Source organism: Agelaius tricolor, unplaced genomic scaffold (genome assembly GCF_023055355.1).
Source record: "Agelaius tricolor isolate 1412-34295 unplaced genomic scaffold, bAgeTri1.0.p SCAF_5, whole genome shotgun sequence".
In the NCBI taxonomy this organism is placed as follows: Eukaryota; Metazoa; Chordata; class Aves; order Passeriformes; family Icteridae; genus Agelaius; species Agelaius tricolor.
The window spans coordinates 6,317,228-6,340,565 of NW_027269265.1; the positions used below are offsets into that span (position 1 = coordinate 6,317,228).

Sequence of the window (23,338 nt, forward strand, 5' to 3'; positions counted from 1 at the left end):
ATAGCTGAGGGTGAGGACAAAGACAGCCTTTTCTGAGTCAGGATGAAGCCTGTTTTCCAGGGAGGCTTTGCCAGTGAGAGGCAGAACCTCAGCTGGACCTTAGAAACGCAGCCTCAGAAAACCTCTCTGCCGTTACTGCTTCATGGAACTGCTAAAAATATTGGATGGAAAATGCAAGTATTAAGGAAATGAGGTAGATTTGGCCTTTCTGAGCTGGATGGCTTCCAGTTTCATCAGCTTCCCGGAATCCTTGCTGTGAAAATGAAGAGCTCCTTGTAAATCTCAGAGAACTGTCAGTGTTTTTCCTCTCATGTGGCCGTGCTGGCTTATGGGGAGACCTGTCAGCATCAAGCAGTGAGTTCAGAGCTCACAACTGCTGGGATGGCTTGGGACAAATGGTCAAACCACAGCTTTCCCAGGGATTTATCTTATGGGGCAGCCAGAGAGAGCAGGCTCCAGAGGAGCCCGTGGCTGAGGCTACCACTGTGCTGGCCCACGAGACCTCCAAGAGGGAAGTGTAGGATGATCTGCTGTCACTTTGCTGGGCAGAGAGCACTGAGCAGCCTTCTGTGGTCATGGGAGGTCCTCTTCTGAAAGGATCTGCACGTAGCCAAGGGCCTGAGCAAGTGAGAGCCAGAGTAACGTCACATTACAGGTTATGTGAAAATAGAAAATGCGAGTGTTGGGTTTCACACTGCTGGACAGAAGTCAGGAGGAGACAACAGACACTGTTAATGGGTTTAACGTGCAGTGTGGAGGAGCCAAGGGCTGGAGCTCTGCCTCATGTGGTTAGAGCTACCCAGAGAGAGGCAGACAGTTTAAATTTAATGGTAATTACAGAGACAGAGGCTCTCTGGGAGGACACAGCCAGCACAGTGCTCTCACACCTGCAGCGCTCCTGCCATCTCAGAGCTGGGGTGAGCATGGTGCCCTGAGATCTAACAGGGGTTTGGGACATCTGCAGCATGTCCTGTGGGGCAGAGGCTGGGAGGTGGCAGCGTGCCTTGGTGATGTGCTCAGCAGAGCTGGCCCAGCCCCACAGGTGTCTCTCACCTCTGCTCTTCTACATTTGGGACCGTGTTTCTGCTGGCTCACATGTAAGGATGGTGTATCTTGAGGTATGCCCAAAATGTTCCAGGATGTGGTGGATGTTTCAGGGAACAGAAGGAGGTTTGCTAGGGGGATCTCCAAGCGAGTTTACCAAAATTCCCCTTCCAGCTGTATCTTTAGGGGCGTACCACAACAGTCAGCACTGCCCAGGACCCAAGAAGGTGTTTGCTGCATTTAAACCCAAGCCAAGAATAAACTGTCCATTTCAGCCACATCGTGGCAGATTCCTGAAAACAAGGCCTGCCTTCATGCTTGGAGGGCTTCCTTGCCCTGCCAGGAACCACAGGGAAGAGCAACAGGAGCTTTGGCTGTAAACTGCTGCTGAAGATGGGCTGTCGTGGGCAACCACACACAAACCTCTCCCTGTGCTCCCCTAAAGCCTTTCCAGGACAAGCCCTTGCCCACATGCCTCAGCCATCATTTGTGATTCTCAGAAGGGAAAAAATAAGTGTCTTCTGCTGAGAATCCTGCCCAGAGCAAACACTGCAGCATGAAACAGGCATGGACACTGTCCTTGGCATCCAGATTTCACTGGGCAGCTCCTGGGCCTGCTGGGAAGGACAGCAGTGTTGCAGAAGGCTTTTTGCTGGCTTGTGTTGCCAAGCCCTCCTAAAGTTCAAGGGAGAGGATGTGTGATCTTGTGATTAAGATCCGAGCTGGAATTCAGGAAGCTGATGTTCAGCCTTGTCTCTGGGGGACACAGGCAAATTTCTTAACTTCTATCCTTTGCTTTCCCATCCATTCAAAAGAGGCTAAGAATACTTTTCCTTATCTCTTCGGGAGATGTGGCTCTGATTGTCTTACACAATGTGTCCTTGATCTTTCCAGTGTGGCTGAGGGAGGGCTGTCTGGAGTCCCTTGGGCTGTGGAAATGCCAGTGCACAACAGAGCCATCAACCCCCTGATTCTCACTTTAGGATCATGGATGGAGGATGAACAGGATCAAGCTGGTTTCAGATTTCAGCTCAACCATAGGTTTTTATATTGTTGTGGAGATGTCACCACTGATGTTACCACCCTTCCTAGGGAAACAGATTATCCAACTAAAGGGCAAAATGGATCTAGAGCCAACATGAAGGGGTTCTGAGACCCTAGAATATATTTAGTTTTTTGATCCTGATGTGGGCTGTGAATGACTTTGAAGGTGCCTTTGTCAAGCCACCCCATCACGGTGCTGCTGTGAGGATTCTGGGCAGCTCCTGGGCCAACACCTGAGACAGTTCAAAAACTGAGCTGTGGCCTGTTTGTGCTGCACAGAGCTCCCGTCAGAGCTCCTCTCCTGCATCTGCAGTGCTGCCTGCAGCTTGTCTGGCAGCTGCAAAGCAGAGGTGCTATGAGCTGGTGTATTTTTAGGCAAGCATTGCCTAAATCTGCAGATGACCCCGTGGTGTTCCTGACAGTGCTTCTGGCTGCAGGTTATTCCCTTGGGCAATCTCAGGGTCAGGCAAGCTGAAAAGCTTTGTTAGGGCTCTGTCATTTTGGCAGCTCTGCTTTCCATGAGGAGCTCCCAGGCTGTTAGAGATGATGTACTGGGAAAAGTGTCCCCCTGCAGCTTGTTGGGCTGCAGGTCCCTTGGGACAGTGACAAGGAGGTCCCCACTCCAGTGAGGGCTATGGGGGATGTTCACTGCTTATATCAGTGCACTGCTGGAATTGATACAGCTGGGAGGACTTTAGGAGTTTGCCTTATGATGGAAGCATCCTGTGCTGCCTGAAGATTCCCCCTGCCCATGTGGTGTGATGTCAGTAGGGAGTTTCTTCTCTTCTCAGCTTGGATGATGCTCCAGATGGGGTTTATCAGTCAGGCTGATAACAAGGAGATCTGGGACTGAGGCCCCAACACCTCAGGAGAACAGGGAAGGTGCTTGCCCTCTGCAGAGGCCTTGCTGGGCTCCCCAGCTCCAGTGTGTGCTCCAGTGCAGCTCTGCTGAATCAGAGAGCAGCCTGTGTGCAGCATTCTGCTGCATCATAACACCCTTACACACTCTGACAGCTCTGGCAACCTCTGCTCCAGGGAGTCCCTGAGCTAAACGAGCAGGAGCCCTGCCAGCCAGGTTTGGAGACCCATGTGGGCAAACTCCTGCAGCACCTGCCCACATTAAATGGCACTGGCAGAATGATGCTTCTTCCTCCCTCCCTTTTGTAAGAGATGAAGCAAAAGAAAACCTCTCCTGCATGACTTTTGTTAATTTTTTTATGATGATGAGGTTTGCCCAGGTTGCAGGTTGAGCTTCTGAGGCCTGGGATGGTGCCTGCATCTGTGTGGGGCTGCTCCAAGCACACAGTGACTCTGAATATTCTCATTTTAGGGACTTGAAGCTGGACAATGTGCTGCTGGACTATGAGGGGCACTGCAAGCTGGCAGACTTTGGAATGTGCAAAGAGGGCATTCGTGATGGCATCACCACAGCCACCTTCTGTGGTACTCCAGACTACATTGCTCCAGAGGTAAGGAAACCTTTCCTTGGTCAGGAAAATGGCCACCATGTGAAAAGTGTAGGTTAGCATGGAACTGCCAGTGTCTTTGGCTTTGCCTTATTTGATTGCTGAGCTCAAGGTTTCCTCCTTAGGTGTATTATCAGCCCCTTGTGAAGTAAAGCATGAGTAAATCTTCAGGCTGCTGTATGCACCAAAATAAGCCTGTATTTTTCTCTAGAAAATACGAGGTGAAAAAAGGAAATATGGCTGCAAAAATCTTGAGAGGCACATAGGGATGCTGTCTCAGCTAGATTTGAAAGGAGATTGAATTCTCCTTCATTCCACAGTTCCTTTTTCTACCTCCTCACACTCTGTCATTCCCCAATCTCACTACAAAATTAATAAACACCTCTTTAAGGAGCAGCTGCCCTCCAGATGCTGCCAGATGTTCCAACAAGGTTTCACATCCTTCAACACAGTTGAATTTCTGTCTGTGGTTGATGTTTGCACCATTCCCCCACACTCACACTGCTTCCCCTCTGCAGAAAGCCTTGCAGCAGGAGCCAGGTAGGTGTTTTCTTCCCAAGGGCGAGGCGGAGGCGATGTCGGCTCACACACGTGGCTGCTCAGCAGGTTTTGCTGGAGTGCCCCTTCTCCTCCAGCTCAGCCCCAGCATCATTCTAAGGCCTTGCTTCCCAGGTGACCCAGCCAAGCTAATTCAGCCCTTTGTGTACCTTTGTGCTGATCTGGGGGTTCTCAGGGTGAGATCACTTCATGTTCCTGGACATCCTAACAGTGAGCGCTGTTAGCGAGAACTTCTGCGCTACCATTTCCAAATCCTTCTTTCCTCCCCTGCTGCCATATGAAGCTCCAGGGTCGGTGTTTCTTTCCTCCTGTGCTGCAGATCCTGCAGGAGATGCTGTATGGCCCTGATGTGGACTGGTGGGCCATGGGGGTGCTGCTGTACGAGATGCTGTGCGGCCACGCGCCCTTCGAGGCCGAGAACGAGGACGACCTCTTCGAGGCCATTCTCAACGATGAAGTCGTGTACCCAACGTGGCTGCAGCAGGATGCCGTGGCCATTCTCAAAGCAGTGAGTTCCTTTGGCTGTTTGCTCTCTGTCCTAGCTTTCTCCAGCCTCATTCCAGCAAAAGAGAGCAGGGCCAAGGTATTGGCACGCAGAAATCGCGTGAGATCCTGACCCTGACCCTCCTCTTATCTGGGATTGAAGGGTAAACAGAAAGAACATCCTGTCACACTTAGGTGTGTTTGCACAGTTATATGGTTTAGTAGCCAACTTGGCGAGCAGAATGTGAGCCTGTCTGTGTGTCTGGAAACTCCCCTGCTTGCTTAATGATTGACAGTGTGTGGTCATCTCCCAGAACAGAAGCAGCAGGTAAATACAGGGTTTAATCAGTAGCAACCACATGGCCAAGAAGTGAAGGCGTCCTGATAATCCTCTCTGGTAATGCCAACATCCCCCAGGGTTGCTGCCTATCTGCATGCAAAGACAGAGGTTTGATTTTTGTGTGTTTGGGAAGAAAAGAAACAGCAAAAAGTTTGAGGAGAGCTATTGCTGGTGACACTCTGTCCTTGTCCTGCCATCTATTCCCAGCTTTTTCCAGGAGTTCTTTTATCCACGTGCCTCACATTTTTGCTTGTGACATGGGAATTAAGCTTTTAAGATTTTGGGCTCTGTGTGAGCCTAATGCACTGGAACTGCCTGGTTTTTCTGTAAGGAATCAAAAGGTGATTTATGACAAGAGTGTTAAACTATGAACTGGGAGACCTAACTAACAGACTGTTCTGCTACTGACTTCTTCCTGACCCTCATCACATCACCAAATATCTCTAAGAACCTTTTAGAAAGAGAAGGATCAGAGTATTCCCTTTTCTTGAGAAAGCACTGTGAACAAAGATGCATTTAAGAGTGGATGCCAGTAAATATTATGGTAATAGAGGACCTAAAAAATAATTGGATAAGGTAGTAATTAATAGAAAGTCATGGAGCACTGGCCCAGAGAAATGGGGTAGTCAATGATGGGACCACTTGAGGGAAAGAGAAGAGTTTTTAGTTGTGAAAATGTGGAAATTTTCTGCTGAAGGGTTTCTATTGTATGTGAGTGAAGCAACTGCTTCCTGTAGCTGAAAATGCATCTGATAAATTTCACCAAAGTCAACTGACAATAAAATCCACTCCTGGAGGAGTAAGAGGAGCTTTGAATCACTTGTTGTGCTCAGAATTGATTGATTGTGATGCTGGAGGCCCTCTTGGGTTTTGGAAATAACTCGCTACGTATTTTAAATATAAACATGAACTTCAGACTCATTGCAGCTTCTGGAGCAGTGTTTATGTGGTTGAACTGGAACTCTAAGTACCTCTTAAGTACCAATTCCTCTTCTGCAGTGACAAGTACTGGAGGAGTGGATTTGTTGCAGGTAAATTGCATAATTATGAGACAGAGGTAAAATGTGGTCGTGTAGATGCTTGTCATAACAGGAATCTCAGGGTGTAATAAAATATGATTTGTGTTTTAGCCTCTTGATGAAATGAGTGTTTTCCTCATGCTGATAGGGCCTCCCAGAAACAGCCAGTGCAAGCTGCAGTCACCCCAGGCTGCTCTAGTTTGTGTCAGAGCCCAGATTTTAATAGTTTAAGGTCCCTTCTGTGATTAATAGACAAGGAATTTGATAAGGGGCACTGGAGGAAGAGGGCCAGAATTGAGCAGGGAGCTGGGAATTCAAATAGAAAGCATTGAGCATCTCCAAAACCCAGTCAGCTCAGTGACTGCTGCTTCCTTGCCTGAAAAACAGTCTCCACTCCAGCCCCTCTGCTTGTCTGCTGTATTGTGTATTGCTGGTGACAAACAAATGGAATCAAAGCTGCCTCTCTGAAAGGCACATGCACTGCTCAAGAGCAGCACTACACTGTGTCTGCTCTGGGGAAAAAGGCTGAATTTTGGGGCATCCACCAGGAGTCTTGGGATTAACTTGGGAACTGACAGCGGAGATGCTCACTGGCCTTCAGCTCCTCAGTGTTTCTGCTCCCTGGGTGCTGCTACCTGGAGGTGATTGCTGCATCTCATTTCACAGCACTGGGGATAGCTGCTGCAGGCTGAATTTCTGCAGCCTCACAGGAGCTGCTTTTGGGCCAAGAGCTGTTCACTGGAAGAGCTCCTTCTTTCCTCCTTTCCTTCTGAGTTCTAAAGAAGCATCAGAGCATGTTGGCTTTAATGGGAAGGACACATCCTGTCAAGAGATTGTCTGGGGCTCTAGATTAAAATGGAAGCCACACACACAGACACTTTGATTTCTTCTGAGTGATAACAAATGTTATCACTGCTGAGGTATTACATTTTTTATTATATTTTTTTATAATATTTGGTCATTATTTTTAGGGGTTAGTATAACAGAGAGTGGTAAACCTGGTTTTTTTGAGAAAGAGTAAATTTTCTAGCTGCTAAGTATGTAGATTTTCTTTTTTGCACACTTTTGATGCTAATATTTCTCTTAGATGCAGCATTATGACTAAATGAGCATCTTTTAATTGCTATTTTGTTTTTCTCCAACAAAACATGCACTTGAGCTCTCTGTTTTAGAGCTGTGACAGTGCTTTCTAACCATGATGCTAAGAGCTCTGGAAAATCAGCATCCAGCTACTTCAGTGCCATAAATGATTGTAAGTAATTACATGGCATGGGAAGCCTGTGGAAGATCAGGGAATTAAACCTGGATTCTCTTGTATTGCAGGCTAAGGCCTTAGTAGCCTTAATAACTGGATTATCCCCTCACTAAAAGTTCTGGTCTCTAACCTTGAACAGGACTAGTGAGAATTCACTCACTGAGTTTGAATGGTACAAAGCTCTGAAATGAAAATCAAATTGTTAGGTGTACTTGGGTACAGGTGCTTAGAGATGCTCTACAAATAGATGTATCTAGTTTTAGAAAGCACTGGATCCATCTGCCTTTGTGAAGAGCTTCATTTTAAACAAGGATAGGAAGTTTGAGTACTCATTTCACAGATGCTGTTGCTCTGTTTGGCTTTCATTTTGCGTAACTGCATTTCACCAATTTCCCCCCATCAGAAACCACATGATTTCTGAAGATTGCACCCTGTTCATCTTTGCAGTTTCTTGATAATAACAAAACTATGGTTTAGGACCTCATTTACGTCACTGGGTGTTCCTGGAGGGTTTGTGAACACTGGTACCAAGGAAAACAAAACTAACCTCAGTGCCCTGGGACTTTGTGTAGAATTGAAAGCGGAAATATTTGTGCTCCAGAAAAAAACCTTTTTATCTGTTTCCCTTTCTAATGTTTTTTTTTTTTTTTTTGTCCTTGAAATTTCCCTTGGAGGGCTGGGGAGGGAGTAGGACAGAGGTAAATCAGCAGGGTTTGATGAAGTCAGTATTCTCAGAGGAGGAAAGCTGAACATCTCACTTGTGTACCCTGCCCTGCTGAATGTGTCACTGGGGAATTCAGGTACTGGTGCTTCAAGCCAGGAGGAGAGGACTCAAACTGAGCCCTCCTCTGCTTGTGTGAGCAAGTCAAACTGGGCATGGATTTGCTTGTAGGAGTAATAAAAGTGCAGAGGAGGAGAATTGCTGCTGAATGGATTCAGACCACTTCAGCTTATTCTAGACATAAGTTTCGCTTTGATTTTAATTCTTAATTTCTCCATTGCCCTACCTGAATGCAGTTGCGAGGAGTTCATGGCAGTTACAAGGAGCTGTTGGGTTTCTGTGTGTCAAATAAATTATTTCAAATACTGTTTGCCATCAGCTGACAGAGCAGTCACCAGGGTCTGATCATGGAGAAACTGTGTGAGCATGCAGAGAGCAGAGACTGCTGCACCAAATCTCTTACAGGGAGGGTGTAGCTAGAGATTACTTTGTTACAGCCTATCAATATTCTGAATTTGTTAATTGTCACCACCAAAAAGTGCTGGAGCAGAGAGGGGAGCTTTCCAGGCAGGCTGAAGCTTTGAGTGAACTGCAAAATGAAATACAATCCTCTTGCTTCCCATAAGCAGGGTGGGTTTTTGGCAGCCTGTTACACTCACTTTGTGCATGCCTTTCTCAAATGCAGTTCAGCTACCCTGCCTGGCTCACAGGCAGCTGAGTTTGAGGGCAGAATGGAGGGACACACTGAAAATCAGGTCTCAGAAGTCGATGGTGTAATGGGAAGGAAATTCCCCAGGAAAGCTGCAGGGATTTTCCCTTCTGAGCGTGGTTTCAGATGAGGAGAGAAGGGCTCAGCCTATGGAGTCATTCCATTGTCTGGTGATCTTAAGTAGCAATGCTTGGCCCCCAAAGGCTTGGAAATTTGGATGAGAGATTGCAGCTTAGATGTTTTCACCCTCAGAGCCTGGTAACAGCAGGGGCTGGAAAGCAGCATCTCCCTAGGGAAGTGTTAGCACTGCTCTGTCTTCTGCACCCTGGATTTCCAAACTCCTGTCACAGCTGAGTTTGCTAAAGCCAAGGACGTCTCTTGGCATTTTTATGCTAACCCCCAGTCTTAATGAGAGCTCTGAAACACTTCTGGCCTAGCTGAAATGCTCCCTCCTAAAGTGAGGCTTAGGCAGCCTTGCCTGTAGCTTTATGTTTTGGGGACACAAATGAGACTAAAGCCTGTTCTTCCTCTAGCTGGTTAAAGATGTCCATTTTGAGAAAAACACTACTGGAGTTAAGAGAGTGGGCAGAAGTGGTTATATCCACCTCCAAGTGGGTTTTGTGTGAAAAATAACCACCAGACAAGAAAAGAAGAAGGTGCAGAGGAAATTTGCTGTGGTTTTAGCAGCCTGTGCTCTCTCTTAGCACAGGTGGAACAGCACTGGGGAGCCCAAATGCCCCTGAATTAGTGTGAAGAGTAAGAGGGCTGGGAAAGTGAGGCTGAGGGCAAGCATGAGAAAAATTGCATCAGTATTACAATGGCAAGGATGCAAAAGTAAAACTTGAGCTGTGTTTCTAGAGAACGGCAGCCTGGAAGTGACTCAAAAGGCAAATGGTCTGGGTGAATGAACTCTCTCCTGCTTTGTGTCACTGAGTTCCTTTCCCCCCTCCAGACACCACTGAGACTTTGTTCTTGCAGAATTGTGTAAAATCCCCTTTGCACTGTCAGGTTAACTCCAGGAGGCTGTCCTGTCTGGGACTGGTGCTTCAGACTCAGCTGCAGCAATAATGGTACTTTGAGGTCAGCAGGAGCACTGCTCTGATGATCTGTGCTTTATGGACTTGTTTCTGGCTGTCAGACTACAGGGTGAGGAAATTGGGATTTCCTGTGTGTACCCATGTGCATACATAGAAATAAGTTTGGTGGAAGTTAGGAAAGTGTGTTTAGGTGTATGATTTTCTTCTTCCCTAAACTTGCAGCTGACACTAGGTGAGCAAAAGCTGTATTTGAAAGGTACCTTCCTCTGTCCCTCCTTGTCATGAAAAGGAGCAGTGTTTCCCATCATTTTTCAGGGATGATAAAGTGAGATAAATTTTATTACTCTGTGTGTGTGTGTGTGTGTATGAGTTGAATCCAGGACTCCCTGAGGAGTACAAGTTGTCATTCCAAAGAAATACTGAGGAGTGAATAGCTGAATACCTGTGTCCCACGTGGCCATTGCACAGGGCAGTCCAGTTTGGCTGGATGCAGGATAACAGCTCCAGCAGAGCCCCTGGAGATTCAGGCTGTGCAGGCACGGACCACAATGGGGGCTGAGAAGAAAAGAGTGGAGGGATCACAGAATGGTTTGGGTTGGAAGGGACCTTTAAACTCCATCCAGTTCCCACCCCCTGCCATGGGCAGGGACACCTTCCACCAGACCAGGCTGCTCCAAGCCCCACCCAGCCTGGCCTTGAACACTGCCAGGGATAATTCACAGCTTCTCTGGGCATCCTGTGCCAGTGCCTCACCACCCCATGGCCAAGAATTTCTTCCTTATATCTCATATCTATCTCTTATCTCAGTTCAAAACTGTTCCCCTTGTCTCTATCTGCCTGTGTAAAAAGTCCCTCTCTCTCTTTTTTATAAGCTCCCTTTTAATACTGGAAGTGTCCACATACAGATAGAAAAGAAAATTCCCTGGGACACTTCATCTAGGGCTTACTAAGGGAGAGCAAACATAGTGAACTGCCCACCCTAAGGGTGCCCCCCTGAGTGCCCAAACCCCCTTATTTTCAGAAAGGCTTTGTGGGTGGTGAATGCTCTGTGCTGAACCAGACTGGCCCCACCACTGTGGGCAAACTGAAAATGCCTTGATGAGGAGAGGAGGCAAAGGGATGGAGCTCTTACAGCAGAAAGACTTAGAGGCAGATTTTTTAATGTCATCAAAGCAAGCAGTCTGCTGTGACAGAGGGGAAAGGGTTGTTTCCAAACTGCTGGCGAGGATGTCTGAATTCAGGAGAGGTGTGGATGATCCCAGCTGCCTGCTTGCTGCAGCTGCTCACCCCTGACATCAGCAGGAGGGTGAGGTCCTCTGGACTTTGGAGAGGTTTATTCTGTTCATATTCTGCAGTTGTTTGGGGTTGAGCACCTCTGGATAGGGGGAGGTCAGAAGCAGCTGCCTCCTCTCTCAGCACATCACTCATTCCAACATCTCTGTGCTTTCTGCTGCCTTCATGCCTCACCTTTTCCCTAAGCCCTGGGCAGTCTCTTTGACCCCTGTGTAAACTCAACCAAACCCCATTGTTTGTGCTTCCCAGCCCTCTCCTGAGCACCTCCAGGGAGTGAAAAGGGGCAGCCAGATGCTGATGGTGCCCTTGTGTCACCCCGCTGAAGTTGTGTCTCCCCTTTGCATTTGTTTCCTGCAGATCTGGGCCAGGTTCTTCCTTTCCAAGTGACAGAAAAAGGCAGATAATCTGTTTCCCATTCAGTGCTGGAATAGACAGAATGAACTTGTTTCTGAATGAGCCAGATGTATTTTTTAGGCAAAGTTCAAAAGGAAAAGGATGATGGTGGACCCACTGAAATCAAAGAGGGAGCTGGATGAGCTCATTGCTTTATCCTCAAAGCTGAGGAGCCTGCTAAAAAAGGCAGATAGATATTAAAAGTGCCTTCAAATGCCAATAAATTATTCTCCTTGGCATCTCTTCAGAGTTGGCAGTCTCCATAAATTCCCTTGCACAATTTGATTAAGCTTTGGCTTTCAGCATGAGGCTGATACTTAAATCTCTCTGTGAAGCTCCGTGTTGGATCTGTGTACACATTTTTCCTTTATATTGTTTTTCAGAAATGCTTTTATCTTGCATTTCCTGGTTGGCTCCACAGCCACTGCTGCAAAAGCAGGGCTCTGGAGCCTGTTGTTTCCCAGCTGGGGAGGAGCTCTGCAGTTTTAAATGACCATTTCTGCCATAAACACACCGTGGTGAGGTGACAGGGCTGTGCCCCACCACAGCTTGCCTTCTTACCTCTTTTGCCTTGCACATCCATATCTGTAACCTGCTGTCTCTTACTTTTTCCCTCCTGATTTTTAAAAAGCAAAGAGCTTTCCCCAGTAATTTTAATCTCTTCTGTTGATTGATCACACCTTTTTCTCAAGCACTCCTCTTCCTCACAGTGTCCAAGCTCCTGAATAATTCACTTTGAAAGAAAACTACAGATACCTGTATAGAGCTTGCCCAGGCCAAATTCATCTTGAAATAATCATTAGGTCTTTTACCATTCCTTTTCCAACAGGCTGAAATTAGCTTCTCGTTTAAGTGTGCTTTGTGCAAGCTCAGATTTCCTTCAGAAAAAGCTCCTAAAGCAGCCTGGTGTGACTCATCCTCCTGTTCCTGCCAGAGGTGGGGGAAGGTGAAGGTGTATTCATTGTGCCAACATTGTCTTCTCCATCTTCTCTTCCTCCTAACTCCCTGGTGCTCAGGAAGGAGCAATTCCCATGTCTGAGCCTAAGAATTGTGGCCCAGGCTCCTTCCTCAGCTCTGCCATATCTAAACTGATCTTAAAGACTCACAAAAGGGGTTTGGTAAAGTCCATTAAAATCCAGTTTTGGGGCAGGTCCTAAGGATTCCTTTGAGAACCTGGGTCCAGCCTGGGTTTGGGAATGATTGCTGTAGGACTGGGCCAGCTCTGGCTGTGCAGCCCCTGGCAGAAGGGGCCAGTCCATCTAACTGGGAGGTCTTGGTCTTCACACTGTGATAGAGGTAACAAAACTCTGACTGACTGAACTGTCCAGGGCTTTAGGTCTTACTCATCCCTCCAGCTTTGAACTTTATGACATGCTGTGTCTTCTCAGGAACTTTAAAATAAAAAGAATTTAAATATAGCCAGGACTACAAAATAAAAAAAAAGCTCCTTTGAAGTTTTTTTTCTTTTCTTTATTGGACTTTACAGGTTTGTTCAGGGCACTTTAGTCCCCTTTGTACTTGACCCTATGTAAATAGACCACCCAGGGTTGTGTAACAGATTCCCAGTTCCTCTTGACAGGACTATCAGAAAAGGATTAATTGTTTTCCCCTGCAACCCAAGGGAGATTTTACTCCTGCTTAAAATGAGAGTGGGATCATGCTCCCAGTCTGTTAATAAGTGTGATGCTCATTTTGCCTTCATGTTTGTGCTACTCTGATTGATGTATTGATTTAGTAATGGACCTGCATATCCCCATGCTGTACCTGTAGGCTGACTGTGGTAATTGAAAACCAGCAGGAGGATTTTGATATTGTCTGAGCAGCCCTGCAGCTGGTGACCCCTGTGGGGGTGTCTGCTCAGTTCTGAAAGCACAGCTTTCTGGGGTGTCATCCTGACTAAAACCTTTGTCAAATACTCCATATAGCCAATGACTGAAGTTAGTGTCTACTCATTATTACTGATTACAGAAGTGCCAAAAGCAGAAGTGTCAAAAATCAGTAGTTATCCTCAGGAGCCAATGCACTTGATACTTGTGGCCTTTTTATTCTACATTGGTGTTGATGAGTGGGGAGAGGCAAGGAAACAGGTAGATTTTAGCACAGTGAGGAAGTCTGTAGCTGTTCAGACAGCATTTCATTGTGGTAGTCAGCAAAGTCTCCTCAGTTCACACCACTGGGAGATCTGGAGCCAGATGTGTCTGTCCCACATGGGACTTGCTCTATCCACCTGGGTTTATTTTGCTAGTCAGCCCACCTTGGTTTATTTTGCTGTTCTCTTGCTCAGCACTGTTTGCAATCCAGTTAATCCTTCTTGTTCCCTCGAGCTCTGTCTGGGCAGCATCAAGCAGCCATTTCTGTACCAGGGGAAAGTGAGATCAAATTTATCTGCTTAATACCCACTGCACTGACATTTTGTCCTTCTTGCCTGGGGCTGGCACATTGGACATGTGACTTCTGTCACGCTTATTGTTACATTCTTCTGGCTTTTAGGGAGCTGGGCTGAAGACTTATTTTTACCTCCCTTCCCCTCTTTATCTGGAAAAGGAGATAACAGATATTTCACACTCTGTCTCCTCCTCCCCCCTCTCCTTTAAATGCTTTCAGGGCAGTCTTGTACTTCTGAACCCTGGCACTGTGCTTGCTGGACCTTCTCTGCACTGCAGGATTTCACCTGCTCCCAGTTTGGGGTAGGCAGGGCTGCAGCAGGGGGGTACCCACACCCTGTGGGGTCACATCCTGCCTCAGCACCACTCAGTTGCACTGGTTGCAGTCAGGGCTTCCAGCAACTGATCCCTCTGTGTGCAGGAGAGGAGCAGGAACACCACATGGCCTCTGATGTCTGCAGTCAGAGCAAATCCCCAGATGAGACAGAGGTGGTTTTTGGGAGAGCCATAGTGACCCCAGAGCTGCTCAGCAGCACAGTGCTCAGGGAAGGTCAGGAAGGAGGATTCCAGGTTCCAAGAGCCTGGCTCACAGCCACAGCCAGGCACTGGCTGAGCTGCCCTAAGCACAAGGACTTCATGGGACAGCTCTCTGACCTCACCTTGTAGTAAAACTGTGCCTCCCTCACCTCCTGTAACCCACTGGTGTGTCCAAGCCCTGGAATGCTCTCACATGGGGAAATGAGGCACATTTGTGAGCACCACCTGGCAGGACTGGGATGGAGGCTGATGGGAGCTTTGCTCAGGAGAGCGAAAGACAAATTCTGGCTCAAAATGAGCAGCTTTGTATTAAAAAAAATAATAATAAAAAAATCTTGGCTTCCAGTCATTAAAAATAATACAGGCATTAACAGACAGAACCATAGAACCATCTTTCTTTGTTTGAGGGCTAATGACACCCCAGACCGTGGGTTTGTTTGCCTTACATAATGGGCAGCCAAACTGTTTTCAGCAACTGCAGCATTCAGTCGAGAGATTCATGTAGGGAAGCCTTAATTAGAGTAATTGCTCTATTTATATAATGATTCCCTTTTGTCTCAGATCAAATGGATCTTTGAGAAATCTTATTTCCTTTCCAGTTAATTTCTGCCCTGTTAGTTTAGCTCATGAATCTTAATGAAGAGAAGCACCTTGGGTATCTCCTGATCTCCTGCTTTCCCTCATTACTGGGGGAGAGACTGTGGGGCATTAATCTCCTGTGCTGCTGCTTCTGCTCTTTACTTTGGTACCAACATGAGAGAAACACCAGGCAGATTTTAAAACCATGAACAGGGAAATCTTCCATTCCTTTAACAGTTTGACTTGACTATTGCAGTGCCACAGTTTGAGTAGGGGCCCTGTGATGCAGAGGGGGTGACACTGAGGTACTGCCACCCTCTCTGTGACAGGCTGCCTTTGGGCTCCTGGCAAAAGAAAATGATGAATTTTCCTTATCTCTGTTCCCTGCCTGTATGATTGGGAATATCCTCCCTCTCTGCTGTGTGCTTGTGTTTGAAGGATGAGCTGCTGGGACATAGGATTTCTCCTACGGGGTAAATACAGCAGAGTCCTGGTGGGAATTGGTGTGTTTAAAAGGTTCTTTTGTCCAAGAAAGAATGATTTCTTTCTTATCCAGATGGCTGACAGTGTGAAGGGACTGCTTGAGCAGAAAGTTGTATTTCTCTTCCTGAAGTGCAGTGACAGGATTGAGCCTTGTTAATGTTTTCCTAGAACATGATGCAATTTCACGTAATCCGTGATATTACTCATGAAATTAATTGTCCTGATGCAAATAACACATACATCAGTTGTGTAAAACCAATCAGGGATTCCAGTGTTGAGAAAGGAGACTTGCAATTCAAGGAAATAAATCAGCAAGGAAATGGCTGATTTGTGCAAACATCCCTGCAGTGACTCCCAGGCCATTCGACTGATTTGCAGACTCAGCCTCTTAAGACAGAAGTTGCAATGCTGCATGTGAGCAGCACTGCAAGAGTTCACCACAGCCTTGCCCGGTGTCCTGGGAGTCCTGGAGCCCTTCCCAGCATGGTCTGAGCTGTGGGTGAAGGGGAGGACCAGCACAGATCCCCTCACCTGCTGCAGGCTGAGCTCCCAGGGCTGACACAGATTTTCCCCAATGGCTGGCACTGCTATGGCAGCATTTTTTCCTTGTAACTTCACGGGCTCTCTGTGGACTAATCCCCAGATTTTAATTTCTTGTCATGGCTTGCTGCATTTTCTCTCAGTAAAGGTTTTCAAATGATCTCATGAAGTCATGGTTTTGGCTCATGCCAGCTGCTGGTTTTGGCTGCAGTGCTGCTGGGAGGGTGAGCTGAGGTCAGGGAGAGCCTTGCTCCAGTTTGCTGCTCAGCAAACTGGTGTAGCCCAAAGGATCCCAGTCTGAGGATGCTCCCAAGGGGCTCCTTACCCTGGGAATGGGGTAATTTCCCATGGCTGGATGTGGTCACAGAGCAAGGGCTTGACAGCCTGGTTCAGGTTTGAGCTTGATAGTGTTGGTATTGGTTTTGCTGGGAGGCATCTTGGATTTGGGTTTATTTTTGCTCAGGAACATCTCTGGTTTGCCTTGTTGTTGTTACTGTTCATTTTTTTTTTTCTTTGTGTTTCTTCTTTTCTTCATCTGTGTGCCAGAGGCTGAGGTTTGTGCTGCATTCATGGTTATTGTGGAAAAATAGAGATAATTAAGCATTAGGAGATGACATCTTTCCACAAAAAACTTTCTGCTGAACATCTCTGACCACCTGCATTGGAGAGTTGTCCTTGGAAGGACATTGAGGGCTATCAAAGCTGTGAAGCAAGTGTCAACCTCTGGCCTTCCCAGGAATGCCAGGAACAGCAAACACTTTGTAGGACATTTTCCAGCTGTTTCTGACTGCAGCCAAGGGGATCACAGGGAAGAGGAGCTACACTTGTGAAAAGCTTTCCCCTCTCAGCACTTCACCCCTCCTGCTGCACAAAAGCCTCTCACATGGTCAGGACAGGAGCATGGGCTGCAGATACTCATTTCAGAGATGGAGGCTGAGCGTGTAATTAAGTTTTACAGAAATCTTGAGCTCTTTGCTTTGCTGTTAGTGCCATCAGACAGCAGAGGCAGCACGAGATGATCTGCCAGATGCTGCCCTGCTGCAGCAGAGAAATGTCAGTGCTGCCTCAGGCAGGGAGGAAGCAGATTCATGGGTTTTGGAGCCTTTGAGAGGTCATTGGAGTATTTCGGGTTTTTCTGCCTACTGGGCAAGACAAACTGAAAATTTATCATTTCTGTGTCAGTGCAGTAATTCCTGGTGAATTCAAATAGTGTTTGAGAGGCTTTGTTATTTGTATTTTAGTGCAAGCAGGCTTCAAAAATTTCATTCTGTCATTTTATATACCTCTTACAGCAAAGCAGGCAACTGTTCCAGTGCAGAACATCAGTGCTGTCTCTGTTGGAGTCATCATTTGCACTCCTGCAAATGATAAAAGACTGTGATAAAGACTGGAGCCTCTTGCCAGAGAAACACACCCCCTTCACCAGGCTGTGACGGGCCTGCCACCTCCAAAACTCACCAGGAGATTTTATGTCAGGGAGGAGCAGCCATGGGCAGCCCCTGGGTGCAGAGGATGTGTGTGCACCCAGGCCTGGGTAGCCTGGCATGGTGCTGCACTGCCCAGGCTGCAGGGCTGTGTTTCACATGCCACACTGCCCTGAGCTCCATCCAACCTCACCTTGAGATTCCCTGGGCACCTGTGCCACATTTTGGCTGAAGCAGAGCAGTGTGAGTGTGACTGCCATGGAAGGGGAGCCTCTGCACGTTGTGTTCATACTCTTGGTAGAGTGCATGGTCTATAACTCACTTCCAAGGTCCTGCTAGCTTGCATTGGGTGCTTCCAGAAAAGGCTTAGGCAGTGCTCTCCAGAGTGGTTCATGATGCTGTGGGGTCACTGCAGCCCCTTGTGCTTCTCAGCCCTGTTTTTACAGAGCCAGAGAGGCAGCAGCATTGACCATAGGTCAGCTCATTTCTGTTGGAGGCAAGGAATAATTCAGAGGGGTTTTGTGGAAACCTGGCATCAGTTTCAGGAACCAACCAGGGAAATGTGCTCCAGCAGCAGATGAATTTGAATCCTTCACCCTTCTCCTGCCTCCTTTGTGGGGTGGATGGTGCCTAGAGTTACCCAGCTGAGGTTTACCAGTCTCTGGGTCCAAAAATGGAAAAATTGGAGCTGGCCACTCGAATTTGAACAGTTTTGGTTTGAATGTTGTGTTACCTTAAGGGATGGCCATTGCCTAATCCTCATTGTCCTAACAAAAACGGTGTTTTAAGCAGCCAGAAATGAATTTATGTTGGCTCTTCACTTGTTGCACTGGATTTCTTTGCTTGGTGCAATTTTGGCATCACATGGAATATATCAAGCAGATAGGAATATAAACACACTTTTATATCCCAGGGCTCTGAACTGGTCTGGAAATGGGCAGTTGGGTTCAGGTTTTGGTCTTATATGGTTGGGCATAAATGGGAACCCAAGCAAAGTTTGTTGCCAGTCCTTTTCAGAGTTTATTTACTTTCATGATTATTTTTTTCCTTTCCACATTTAACAGAAGGTTCCTGGTGTGATGGAGGTGGCGGCAGGGCAGGAGCCAGGAGACATGTGATGTATTCCCAGATCTTTTCTCCAATTTTTTCTTGTCTTTTTGGAATGTTTCAGTCTATACCACTCCCAGCACCAGCATGCTCTGCTCTTGTTTGAGCTTTCTAGGTGTTCCAGCAATGCAAATCAGAGCTAGTGAGGTGCAGATATCCATCTGTGGGGACAAAGAATGAATCTCTAGAGAAAGACTGGGCTGCCAGGAGGTTTCTGGTCTGTTTTGCAAAACAAAAAAGCCTAGTTCAAGGCTTGCAAAGGCTTGTCTGAACCAGGTCTCTCAGTCATTTTGGCTTGACCCATTTCTTGTTTGGAAACCAAGCTGTTTCTGGGGATATCACTATCCCACAGAAATGTTGGGGCAGTCTCTTGGAAAAGAAATTGTGTTGAAGTTCTGATGGTAGAAAGGGTGAGGAACAAGCTGGCAGCTTTGGGGAGACGCAGAAGTTCTGCCTGTCCTTGAGCCTGACCCTGGAATTGCTGCATCCCCAGGAGCTGGAGAGTCCAGAGGAGCATGGGGAGAGCCCAGCTGCAGCAGCCACCTCAGCTTTGCCCCTGTCCTGGTGGCTCCTCCTGCAAATCTGGGGGTACCTTGCAGCTCTTTCTACTGATGTTTAGGGTAGAATGCTGGAAAATTATTCTGCTGTGGGGGATCCTGTGGCAGCACCTGACCTCAAAGGGTTCAGGGGGTCAGGGTGGAGCTGGGAGGTTTGTACTGATGCCAGCAGAGTCTGGGGTCCTGCAAGGTGTCAGCTAAAGATGCCCCGTCTGCTTCATCCCTGCAAGCCCCCTCAGAATGGGGTGTTGGGGAGAATTCTATAAATCAGGCAGTCATCTTTCTGCTCCCCACCTTCTCTCTAGATGGGGAATAACTAGACCCTTTATCCTCTTGTCCTAGGAGAGTTTGTACCTTGTGAAAGGCTCTGCAGGCAGAATGAAGCTGGTTTCTCACTGCACCTCCCCTTCTTTTCATTCCCCCATTGCTGAGATGCAGCAGACTTGGCCATTCCCAAAACAGTGACTGATTGTCTGCTTTGGCTGCTTCAGCTGTTTGCTAAACATAATGCTCTTTCATCTTCCAGGAAATCGTCCGGACACCTCCACCGGAGTGCAGCTTGCTTTATGCTGCTGTCTCAATAGGCAAATAAAAGCAGCTATTTTCCCAGTTTAAACATAACCTGATTTCTCCAGTGAATTGGAAATACTTGAGGGAGGGGGAAAGATTGTTTATTACTGAATTTTCAAGAGCTGTAATTCTAAACTAACAAGCCAACCAGCTCTTTTCCTTCCTGGGGAAAGGATTCTCCTCCTCCCCTTTAAGAATATCCACAGCACTCACACTTCATCATTTTCATCAGGACCTAAAGAGCACCCACCGGGGCCCTCTCACACCATCTGTGTGATGTTTGCCTTTCCTCATTGCTCCCTGGCAAGTCAGGGCACTTTGGCTGAGGTTTGAGATTTCTTTTTGCTGCCAGCAGAATAAAAATGTTACAAAATGAAATCCTTTATTGGTGTTTCAGCAGCAAGAGAGGAGACAGTCACCTGTCTGCTCCCATCAGCTCAGGGTCAGGGGGCTCTAAAAGGCAGAGCCTTGCCCATTTTGCTCTGTTTCCTGAGATGACAGGAAGGAAAGCATAGGCATCTGGCAGGGCTTCAGCAGGGAGAGCTTTAGGAAAAAGGCACAGCTCAGGATTGAGTCCGGGCCAAAGCCTGACTGGCTGCTGGGCGGTGTTTGGGAGCAAGCTTGTACTCCTGAGAAATGAATACAGAAACAAATAATGACCAAACACACTGGGCAGTATTTGTAATATTGCAAATGATGCAACTCAACTTTCTTTTCTTACTGTGGTAATCAAGGATTTCACCAAAAGCCAAAGCACCAGGGAGAAACACACCCCAGCTTCTTCCTCTGGGGAGCGAGTCAAGTTCCTCACACGTGGTTCTATTGCAAGGAGCTTGAGCAGTCCGGCCAGCAGCCGAGTTCAACAGGAAAGCTGAGGACAAACTTTTGTGTGGCTGCTCACGGGTCCCTCTCCCGTGGCCCCGCCGGATGGGAGGGAACAAAGATCCCTTTGTGTTTTGCAGTTCATGACCAAGAACCCCACGCTGCGGCTGGGCAGCGCCGGGCTGGGCGGCGAGGGCGCGATCCTGCGGCACCCCTACTTCAAGGAGCTGGACTGGGAGCTGCTGAACCGGCGGCAGATGGAGCCCCCCTTCAGGCCCCGCATCGTACGTGGGGAGGGGGCTGGGGGAGGGCATCCCTCGGGGCTTTTCCCTCTGTTGGGCTCTGTAGGCAGATTTGTTCCCGTGAGACAGCAAAGAGGTGAAGGAAGGGAGGTGAGGCCTCTGACGCTGGCTTGGCTGCTGGTTGGGCACCTGCTGAGCTGCCTCTTTTCCCCTCTGTGCTGGATTTTCAAAGGCAGCTCAGTGAAAAGATGCAGATGTGTAAAAGCAGCTGCAGCAGGTTAAGCACTCAAGTACCCTTTGGCTTGCCCCAAAGATAAAACAGGGTAAGTAATCCTCATCCTGTTCAGCACCCAGCACAGTGCTCCCTGCCCAGGCCACTGTCAGTGAGAGCTTCAAAGGGCAGACAGGCTGTACAGGGCACAGTGCTGCCCCTGTCCCCAGTGGTGCCACACAGCCCTGAGGATGCTGTGTGAGAGAAGAGCGCTGCTCTTCATGGCCAGCCTCTCTGGGGTTGTCACTGTGGCTTCCTTGTCTTTCAGATCATTGCTTGGGGTGGCTTCTCTCATGCTGTGGTCACTCTGCAAGCTCTCAGTGGCAATGGGTTCAGGATCAGGTACCTGGGCAGGTGTGACAGCTCAAAAGCAGAATTTGAGTTGCCCCTTAACCTGAATCAAAGGCTAAGGCAGCCTGCTCAGTCTGCCACAAGCTGGGCAGGATCTGGGAATGTTAGACTTCAATGTCAATAAATTTTATTGACCTCAATGTCAATAAAATATCTTGCTCTGGGAGCAGGAAAACACATGCCTCATGAAAATGTGCCACAAACCCAGTTTGTGTGTGTGCATTCTAAGCAGCCCCACTCTGTGGCACACAGCAAGGAATCCAGCACCTGGAGGCCAGCCATTTGTCTTCCCATGGCCCAATAATTCAGAATTGTGCAAGTTTAATGGCTGGCACTAAGAGAAGTGCCCTCCACCCCCTCCCCAAAACCCAGCTGAGACACTCTGCAGATGAGGAGGGACTGTGTGGAGTCAGCCATTTGGGAACACAGCTGATAACTGTGCTGCCACTTGAGGGGAGGGACTGATTCATGTGCCCTGCCCTGCCATGTCTGGCCAGGGAAGCCCCAAGAGTTGCTGTCAGTTAAATCTGAGAGGGGGTTCCCTGTCAGAACCTTCAGAGGTTGGAAAAGGCTTTGCTCTGTGAGAGGCAAGCCCAGAAAAAGCTCTCAGTCAGCTCAGCCTGGGTTATGGAAGTGATGGTTCAGTGCACTCAGATACAGAGCAAGGATCAAGCAGATGATACATACTTCTGACTTGTCTTTCCTTTGTGTTTTCCATCTGACAGAAATCCAAAGATGACGTGAGCAACTTTGATCCAGATTTTATAAAAGAAGAGCCCATCCTGACCCCCATTGAAGAAGGGATCCTTGCAATGATAAACCAGGATGAATTTAGACACTTTTCATTCACCAACCCAGACCTGCTGGAATAGCTGTGGCTCTGGAGAAAGGCTGATGAGAGGACTGGGAGGAAATTAAATGAAAACCAAGTTTACCAGTAATTTCATTCTCAAGGAGTAGCAGTGCACTGACTGGCACGATACAGCAGCACCACTGTCAGTGTTACCTTAATGTGAAATTGAAACCTTCCTGTGTTTGTAGGGCTTCTGCAGCTCTTGGATCAAATATTGACAGGGGTGGAACAAACCTGATATTGTAAATAGCTGATGCACAGAGCATTGGATGCTGAGCTGATTGGCTCAGCCTGATGTCACCGCTTGCCATGGATTCCAGGAGTCGGCTTGAGCATGGAACAAGTGTCTTGCAGCCCTGAGCCAAACAGACTTGTGACAATGCTGATTGTTTGCAAGACTCTTTTGAGGAGTCCCAGCACTGTCCAGCATTTTGGAGATGTCATCCAACATCCCATGGCCTGACTGAACCAGATGTTCCCACTGACTTTACCTGTTTCCTGCAGTATTTATTTCTTTCCGAAGCACAAATGGCTCTTTTTGACACTGTTTGGGTTCCCATGTGAAATATTTCATTGTGCTGACTAGCAGAAGGAAAAAAAAAACCAACAAATGCCCTGTGCCCCACACAGATTCTTCCAAATCAAAGGGAAGTCATGTGCTCGTAGTGTTTTACTCTTTGTGCGTGTTGAAAAGTTTTAGTGTTTGCATTCTGTGAAATGCCTTTTTACATCATGCATCTTCAATGCTCCTTTCTTTGCCTCCCAGCTGTTTTCAACTATAATATAACTTGTTGTACTGTTTATTTAGGCCCTTTCTATTTAATTATGTTACACAGAGCCCCTTTTGTGGGTTTAGTGCCTCATTAAAATTTTGATCCAAAGTGGTAGCACTTAAATTATTTGTAGTGTTATTGCGATGGGAGCCACAGAGCTGGCAAGCTGCTTGAAGGCAGAGTTGTCAACCAACAGGTAACACAAAAGGACAGCTTTTCTCCCATCAGAGTGATAAACCTTATCTAAAGATACACAGTGACTTGGTTTGGTTTGGATTTAAGAGCTCATTACTCACAGGGCACTTCTTATCAGTTGCATCCTCAAGCTTCTGCCACAGGCAGTCTGAGATGATTTTTCAGTGCAGATTTTGGAACCCAGATGCTCTGGGAGATGGTTCTGTGCTTTTCCTGTTCTCCTTGAAGCTGGATGATTTTTCTGAAGCTCCTTTGCACTCCTTGCTGGGTTTGAAGCTCTATGGCAGG

The 23,338-nt window shown here is 47.5% G+C and overlaps 1 protein-coding gene across 1 annotated transcript in view; it reads left to right on the forward strand.

The window, feature by feature from the left end:
- PRKCH (protein kinase C eta) overlaps positions 1-22,963 on the forward strand; it is a 113,667-nt gene extending 90,704 nt beyond the window's left edge. Inside the window, exons 11-14 of the mRNA XM_071426232.1 lie at positions 3,419-3,557; positions 4,432-4,620; positions 20,506-20,649; positions 21,955-22,963. Of these exons, the coding sequence (XP_071282333.1) occupies positions 3,419-3,557; positions 4,432-4,620; positions 20,506-20,649; positions 21,955-22,101 (619 nt within the window). The 3' untranslated portion in view covers positions 22,102-22,963. The remainder of the gene's footprint in view (positions 1-3,418; positions 3,558-4,431; positions 4,621-20,505; positions 20,650-21,954) is intronic.
- The last annotated feature ends 375 nt before the right edge of the window (positions 22,964-23,338 follow it).